The sequence below is a fragment of the Charadrius vociferus genome, unplaced genomic scaffold (assembly GCF_000708025.1).
Source record: "Charadrius vociferus isolate BGI_N301 unplaced genomic scaffold, ASM70802v2 scaffold179, whole genome shotgun sequence".
NCBI classification, from domain to species: domain Eukaryota; kingdom Metazoa; phylum Chordata; class Aves; order Charadriiformes; family Charadriidae; genus Charadrius; species Charadrius vociferus.
The window spans coordinates 1,281,041-1,289,463 of NW_009650072.1; the positions used below are offsets into that span (position 1 = coordinate 1,281,041).

Sequence of the window (8,423 nt, forward strand, 5' to 3'; positions counted from 1 at the left end):
GTGAAGTGCCGTAAAGACCCCCTTTGGCTGTCCACGATTAAGATGAGCACGCAGGGCTCCCCCTGCGCTCACTGCTGTAAGGCCCTTGCCTGTGCCTCCCTCAATCAGAGCCCAACCTCTTGACGCCCCAGGTCTACTTATGCTCCTACTGTTGATTCTCTTTTAGGGGGCAGAGAGCAAATTCTTTTATTCTTCATTAGGTTTTGATGTTAGAAATTCACATATGTTCTGCCCCAGAGAAATCTTTCAAAGCATAACTATATGGGATAAAGTGTAAGATGGAGGAAAGAGAAACGGTAGAAAATGCTCCCACCCCCAAATCCAGCGCAGCACCAGAGCAGGTAATCAGGGGAGCGGGCAGGAAGACAGACCATTGAGCGCTGGAGGTCGGAGAAGCATCTGAAGCATCAGAGGACATGGGCAAACTCCTAGCAGTAGGCACTTGCAACCAAACCAGAGGAAACATCTGTTTAAAGCCAGGTGTTTAAAGTCATGGACCTGCTTTGAGAGCTTGGTGAGGCAGTGAAGGTGCTTGTTTTTATGGCTGGAGACAAAAGGAGGTAGAGCATCTTTTGTGGAAAGACTAGGAGCACTTCCAGGGGGTGTAGATGATGATTTTGTGACCTCTGAGGTGGTCCTGCAGTGAGGTGTGAGGCTCCTGCAAGGACGGAGGAGGTCTTTGGGGAACCGGGAAGAGAACTGCCCATCTATTCCCTTCAGAAAGCCCACTTGAGTCATCCAGGCCTTCGGGAAGGGTTTCTGCTGGCCTGTGGGGACCTCTAGTGTGAGAACTGGCTTTGTACAGGTCTCCGGTAGCATGCGTTTAGGGTTGGGGAAAGAAGCTGGGGTCTAGGGGAAAATGGAGATGGGCTGCATGGATTTTCTCGTGTCCCTTGCTGTCAAACAGGCTCCAGGGGTGCTCACGGTGTGCACCACCGCTGCGCCCTCGCTTCTAACTCACCATGGCTCTTGGTCGGGCTTCTGTAGCTAGTTTTACACGCAGAGCTGTGCTTAATGCTTTGTTGCAACCCTTTCAGATTTAACCTGTAACTCCACCTATGGACCAACCCTGCTGCCTGTATAACCTGTGCCCCTTTGGTGGTCATTCCCCTTGAAAATGCAGGTGACAACACAACCATCTGTCCCATGACACCAGAAGAAATGGCGGGTGCTAACAACTCTGCGTTTGGATGCTCTCCTAATTCGACCACAGTGTTTTATAAGGCACTTTCTGGACCTGGCCCATGGTGAGGACCATGTGGACATGGTCACCTTGCAGCTGTACTCCTGTCCCCGTGAGGTCTGGGCTGCTGTGGATGGTGTTTGGTTCTTGCTCCTGGACATGTGTGGCTGGGCATCAGCTGCCTCCCCAGCATGTTGCCCTCTCTCTGTAGTCCTCTCCCTACTGTTGTCCTTCCCTGCTGGTCTTTCTCAGGTAGTTTCTAGCTGAAGGCTGGAGTAGGAGGGTCTCTGTGTGCACATGGGTACATCACTGTCCCCTGCTGGGCATCAGGGAGCCCAACCAGGGCAGGGACCCACGAGCCAGGGGGGACACCTGTTTTTGGAAACGGCTGTGGCAGTTCTCATCGGTGTCCTGGGAGGCTGCAACCAAGATGTTTTGCAAGAAAGCTTGCAAGAAAGCTAGTGATGTAGTGAGAAAATCATGACTTGCTTTTTCCTGTGCACATGACTTTGTGCAACTCACTTCTCTTGCTTCTCTTTGCTCTACAAAATGCATCTTCCTTCCTTTTTTCACTCCCATCCTCCTTCTTCTTTGTTATTTTCCTGTCACTACAGGTACTGATGTGGGATGGTTTTACCTTTTCCCCTTCTTTCTTTGCCACCTGGGGGGAGTGCAACTATTCTCCATCATTCTGTTTCACCTCTTTTCCACCCGTCTAGCTCCAAAACTAAGGATGATTAAGGCACTCGTCATTCAGCCTCCTTTTGGTCAGATTGTTCTTGAGGCTTCTTTGCGATTTGCTTTTGGGCAATATGCATCCAGCAGGCAGCTGGTTTTGAAGACCAGAAGTTACCTGAGTCTCCTCTCCATGGGGTCTTCAGTGCTAGGACTCTAAATATTCAAAATATTCATGGACAGTGAGGGTCTCCTGAGCAGGGGGTTATGTTTATGTATAGCCATTTTCATGAATAAAATACTACCAAAGGGATTTATTTTTTTTTATCTGCAAATAAAATTTTTAATAGAGTCTCAGCCAAAGGTTATTGCTATGTGGTGGTTTTTAAATGGGGAAGGAAGACTATTATGCAGATCTGTTTGGGGTTTTTGATGTCTTCTTTAAACAACAGGTTGTTTGGTTTTTTTCTAAATAACTTTTTCCTAGACTTTTTCCCAAGATACTATTTATACGTATTTTAAAAAAAATATTAATAACAATGTTCATTAGGCAAAACTGCATCCCAGTGAAAGCGAAAAAAAGGGTATTTTGATACTGACTCTTGATTGAACAGTTTTAAAAAAATTTTTAAGGAGCTTTGCTCCAAATTTCATGAAAGGCTGTTTTTCTGGATGCCTTTGCTCCTTTCCCAGCTGGCTGCGTGTCAGAGCTGATGGCAGCTCACCGAGAGCCTGGGCAGAAGGCGGCTGCTCTGAACAAGATTTAATAACGGGGCAGGAGGAGGCGCATCAGCACGTGGTGGGGACTACACTTCCCGAGAGGCCCCGCTGTGGCCATGCCTCCCTTAGGTGGAAACCCAGGCTTTATCAAGAGCTGGAGGGAACAACTGCCAGCTCTCTCTGGGGACAAGCAGCCATGGGACTGAGGTGCGGCGTGAGGACCACCAAGTGCCAACTTCTGGTGACCTGCCTCTGCGTCATGGTGAGTAGGCAGCTTTGGGGGGGATCTCTGCAAAATCGAGGTGAAGCTTTGCCTTTCCCATCCCCGCTCGGAGAGGGTCGGGTTTTCCCACGTTCTGTTTTTCACGGGCGGAGGGCAAGCAAAGCCAACTGCCCGAGTTATCGTTGTGCCCTGGGCGGTTATCACTGGCCACCAGCATCGCCCCTGCTCTGCTGATAGACTTCTGGTCTCTCAGGGCTGTCACGCCGCTGCAGCTCTTTCACAACCCAGTGGCCGCCTCCAAGGAGAAAGAAAAGATCGCTGCCGGCAGAATGGGTGGTTTTCAGCAAAAAAAAAAAAAAAAAAAGGATATATGCTCCTCTCTCCTTGCAGAAAAGAGGGAGGATGGACCTGCTGCAGCCACACTTGTTGGTGGGAGGGTGCTCAGCTGCAGGTGGGATCAGTGAGGATATGAAACTGTGAGGCTTCGGTGGAAGGATATGCGAGACCTGTGGATCCACACGGCAAAGCAAAAGCAGTTCTAGGGATCCTTTTTATCAGCTTTTGAAGCAAATTCAAGGGAAGCCTTTTCACAGCTGCTGTTAGAGCTGGTGGGAACCGGTGGAAACTGGGGAACGCTTCTGCTGGATGTTTTCGAGTTGGTTGTGCTTGTTGCTTTTTCACGTCATCAAAACTTGCAAGCTTTAAAAATAATAATAATAATAATAATCTGTATTTAGTTCAATGAAGGTCAGTGGCTTGGAAAGAGTATAATTAAAAGGTGATGCCTTATTTTGGGTCACACATGAGATTTATAGTTTGTCCAAATTTCAACATTTCAGGCCCACTGGTGGTAGTGACTGTATGTCGTTCTCTCTTCCAAATAGCAGAATATCTTATCTGGAGAAAATCAAAGGAGGATTGGTACCAGAGGTGTTTTGAGGAGATGCTAAGGCACAGCTGCCATGGGCAGCAAGAATCACGTTATTGCTCTTGGGAGGATTTTAGACTGGTGTTTCTCAGAAATCTGAGCTAACTGGTGTTGCGCTTAGCATTTTGCTGGGCGTGGATCGAGATACGCAGTAATGCACAGCATAAAGGATCAGTATGTGCCACAAATTAGGTTATTTATAAGCAGAAAACACTATGGATTGGGTGCATTTAGTCTCCAAAACTATAACTCTCAAGCAAGAGCTATTAGTCTGCTCTGGAAGAAAATGTTATACAGTGGGGATTAATATTGACACCAGACTGTCACATTTGACACAGGGATAGCTGCCTGGTGTTTCCATATTGTAAAGGCACAAAATGCTGAAACCTTGTCTGGGGACCAAGGAGTGGCCTCACATCTTGTATTTTCCAGGTTCATTACACTAGAGTTGGAGCTGGTTTTAACTGTCCCGCCGTGGTGGTGCCTCTGTCCCAGCTCTGCCACCGGTCGTGCAGCAAGGAGCCCTGCTCTATAACCAGGTGCCATCAGAAGTGTCCCCTCTCCATCACCTGGACTTGCTCTGGGCAACACAGAGGGTAACATGCTGGTGGTCACCCCATGCCTCAGGCAGGCACACCAGTGCTCTCAGGGATGGGACAGAAACACGGACAGCCTGGCAGCATGTTGCGGAGACAGAAACCAGCACAGATTACTTAGAGTAGTACGAGACTCAGCTCTTTTCACTCTACAATATGAAATATAGCCAACAGCAGGCAATGGGACTAGCACTGCAAAGAGCGAAGCAGAGAACATCATCTCTGCCCAAATGCCCCCTTGAAGCTGGCAGCCCTTGTAACTGCACGTGTGTGCTCCGCAGAGCGGGGTGGGACTGCACGGATGTGCTGCAAGAGCATCAATCCTTTGGGCTTTCTTCACGTGGTGGGAATTTCATCCATGGACACCGGCCAAGAGACCATGGGCTGTACAGTGTCACATGCACTCGTTGTGCAAGAGAAAAGAGGATCTTTAGTACGTTTAAGTGTCCAGGCTTTGTCCTTTTATGTGCATTTTGGGGTACATGCAGTAGTCTTCGGATGATCAGGCTGTCTGCATCTGTGTGGGGCTCAGGAGTATCCAGCTATACCTCAAAGCTTTGTGTGCGTGCAGCAGGAACTGCTGCCGTGTCAATCCCCTCCTAAAAACCTTCTTTTCCAGCTGCTGGGGTTGTCCATCGCCACGCTGAGCACAGTCACTCACTACGGGCTCCATTTCACCCTCCTCAGCAACATCTCTCTGGAGACCAACTCCTACAGGGTCATCCACCACGCAGGTAGGTTGCGGTCTCATCCCAGCGAAACCTTTGGTGAACCCAGGAGCTGCAAAATCCCCCAGAGCATTCAAAGGAAATGCAGAGGCATTGCAGAAGGAGGCAGGGGCTGGCTTTTGGAGGATGCACTACGACTAACGCAGTCCCACAGACAATTTTTTCTGCATAGGACCCACACGCCTGGGACCGAAGGGTGCTGTGGGAGCACAGGGTGCTCAGGTGCTGCTGCGTTCACCCCTGTTCCTCTATTCACCACCTCCCCATCCTTCCCCTCTGCTGCAGTGAAAGCTCAAGGGGAGCTCAGCCGTAGGTGGACCCAAAGGTGCAGCGGGGCTGGAAGGGCCCTGGGAGCACGGGGAGAGCAACTGTTACAGGAGCTGAAGCAAAGCATAGACAATTGAGGCTGGGAGGAGAAATGTACAGAAACAGCTGGTTTTGGAGGAAATGTGGTTTTCTAAGCACAAGGGAGAATGAACTGAGTCTCGGGTACAAAGCTAGAGCAAAGAGATAAGAACAGCCCAGATACTGAAATACTCTGCTCGCTTCTGCTGCACTTGTGTCTGCAGCTTCTCCCGAGCTGTACTCTGGGCTTAAACATGTTCGTACCCTCTCTAGACCCTGGTTCTCAATTTCAGCTTTACAAGGTAGGTGTAAGAACCGTGTTAGTCCAAAGCTAAGGTACAGCCCTCCCCCTTTCCTACACATCCCAGGGGTTACATAGATTGGCACCGAATTCAGCCTTGCAGGTTCTCCCTTCCCAGCCACCCTTCTCCAGCAGCGCTTCCACTTGCTTTGCTTGCCGGCGTTAACTCTTGACAGGGTTAGCCCTGAGTGAGGGCTGCAAAGCCCATCGTAGCGCTGTGGTCCCCGAGCCCTGCCCCGGGGTACGGGCTTGTGACCCTGCCTTGGGCAGGAGGAAACTGGAGGGCGAGTGTTGCACCCGATTAGCGGCGCGCGAAGTCCCGATAGGGGCCGTGGGACAGCTGCTGCGCATCACCACGCATCCCCCCTCCCCTGCCCCGTTTCGGGGGGGGGGGGGGGGGGGGGGGGGAAGGGGAGAGGGGATCCTTATCAGAGTGCTGAAATAATTATAATTGACAGCTTGTGGTCTGTCGGGTGGACTGACACCCTTTTAGGGTGCTTTGCTCTGCTGGAGCTGTGGGAACCGCTGAGAAGTTTACAGCCCTGCCGCGCAGGCAAAGCATACGCAGATATGGGGGGGGGCATTGAAAAAATTATGAAACAATTTCAGTTCTGCAACCCGGTCCTCTTGGACCAGCTCCCCAAAAAGCACTTTTTTTTGGCCCCTCCCTAGGCCTCTGTTACCCCTAAAGTCTTGATGTCTGACCGCAGCTCCCATATCTGACTTCCTTCCAGCTTTCTACTTTGGGATCTGCCTCAGCATGACCCTCATCCTCGCAGCCCTGCTGAGCTCTGCCGCCATGGTGCGGGAATCGCAGTGCCTCACCGCCATGGTGCGTATTGGGAGGGACTGGCTGGGAGGGGCTTTTTGTAACCTTGGGCTGATACCCTGAAAATGTGGTGCTGGGGGCTGTTTTGCCGCATGCCCGGGAGCATGTGTGCCAGGGGAAGGACGGCCTGTTGCTCCACCCTGTGCTGCAAGGGGACGTTTTTGTAAAAGGGATGACCTTGCAGAGCTCTTCCAGCTGAGGATTGCATCCTTCTGCGCCTTGTTTCTTTTGCCAGGGTGCTGTGTACGCAGCTTTCAGAGCGGGGCCGAAGGGAAGTGCTTATCTCCCGAAGCGATTGCAGTGATGACAATGCCCAGTGTATTTTTATTTTTTTTTCTCACCAAGTCAACACGCGGTTTGTGTGGTGAAACCTTAACAGTGCGATTTTGAGTCCCCAGTTGTTCTTCTGACTTGTGACAGCAAAGTTGGCCCCCCTCGCTGCAAACATCCACCTCAGTGATGGTGCGAGGTATACGAAGCATGGCAGCAGCCACCGGGGCTTTGGGCTGGACCCTCAGTTTCATCCTCCAAGGAGAAGTTGGAAGGGTACCACAAGAGCTGAAATGCCACCTCTCTCCTCTCCATCATCCACAGTGAAGTGCCTGTTTGGGCCCGGACCATGCTGGCATTAGTAAACTGAACTGTGAGCTCAGCTCCATTTAAAAGCACAGCCTGCAGGCAGGGCTTAGTCTGAATGGAGCATCTTCCAGTCTTGGGGCTGGAGGGAGGAGCAGAAAAGCGCTGCTCACTGCACGTTTGCCCGTGTCGTCTGAAGGGCAGGAGTTAACAGGTAGGTTGCTGTGCATGAAGCGGTACTTAATGCAAAATAATTGCATTGCTGTCATACGTAAACTAGCTTTCAAGAGATTTATCTAATCTATGTAATTGGAGAAAACAGTACTGATGGTGGAAATCAGAAAACTTGGTGCAAAGCAGCTACCGAAGTTAATGTTTTCACCTTATCAATACGTAGTCTTCCTCTCTCTGTCTGAGATGCTCAAAGCAGCCTGAGTGACACTGTTCCCATGAATACTGCCAGCAGAGTATGTATAATTCCCCTCTCTTTTGCTGAAGTGTATTTTAGTGTGTTCCCACAATTACTGCATCTAAAATGACAGATGGGTATGTACAGGCTAGGGGAGATTGTCAGGGTTGCCTGAACTTTTCTGTAATGTTTATTCAGTTGCATTGCTCCGTGTGTAGTATGGTTTGGGACACGGCACTAGGTAAAAGAGGTTCTTAAAATGATAGCTGTTTCCTGAAGGGATAGTTGAAGGAAAACATATCCAGTGAACTCCAGCATTGCGGTCCCTCCTCCAAGGGCCACCTGATGCTGCTCTGCTTTCCCCTTGCCAGGAGGGTGAGGACAAGCAGGTCCTTTCCTCCAGCCCCCCGTGGAGTCCCCCAGCCGGGCTGGTTTGGTGTAACAGAGCCAAAGAACCCCTGACACCAAAGAAACCCCTGGCTGGCAGAACCCCCAAACTATAGCTAGTACTTTTCTCGGTGGCTCCTAAGGCACCCTGTTCACTTTGCCTTAGCGTTCATAGTTTGGGTCCTCTGGGGGAGGTGGCCGTCTTCATTTTGGATCTCTGACGATACCATTGCAGTGAAGACACGCTGTCGTTGCCTTGGGTGAGGAGAAGGAAGGGTGCAAGGTGCTTTCACCGCGGCTGTGGCGATGAGGCATCCATCCCGCTCTGCTCTCCGCAGGGGATAACGGGATGCCCCTTGGTTGCCTTTAAGCTCCGTTTCCATCGTTTTCGGCAGCGTGAGGGGCTCGCAGGGCGTGCGAAGGTGCAGGGCAGGGTGCAAGGGGAGAGGGGGCAGCTCTGACCCCAGCGAGGGACCGCTCCTCCACTGCGGCGCTTCCCCGGGAGCGGCCGGCGCGGCCGCGG

General features: G+C 51.0%; 1 protein-coding gene across 1 annotated transcript in view; it reads left to right on the forward strand.

The window, feature by feature from the left end:
• The first annotated feature begins 2,774 nt into the window (after window positions 1-2,774).
• Window positions 2,775-8,423, forward strand: part of TSPAN32 (tetraspanin 32) — a 40,861-nt gene continuing 35,212 nt past the window's right edge. Inside the window, exons 1-3 of the mRNA XM_009892032.1 lie at window positions 2,775-2,840; window positions 4,945-5,059; window positions 6,434-6,531. Of these exons, the coding sequence (XP_009890334.1) occupies window positions 2,775-2,840; window positions 4,945-5,059; window positions 6,434-6,531 (279 nt within the window). The remainder of the gene's footprint in view (window positions 2,841-4,944; window positions 5,060-6,433; window positions 6,532-8,423) is intronic.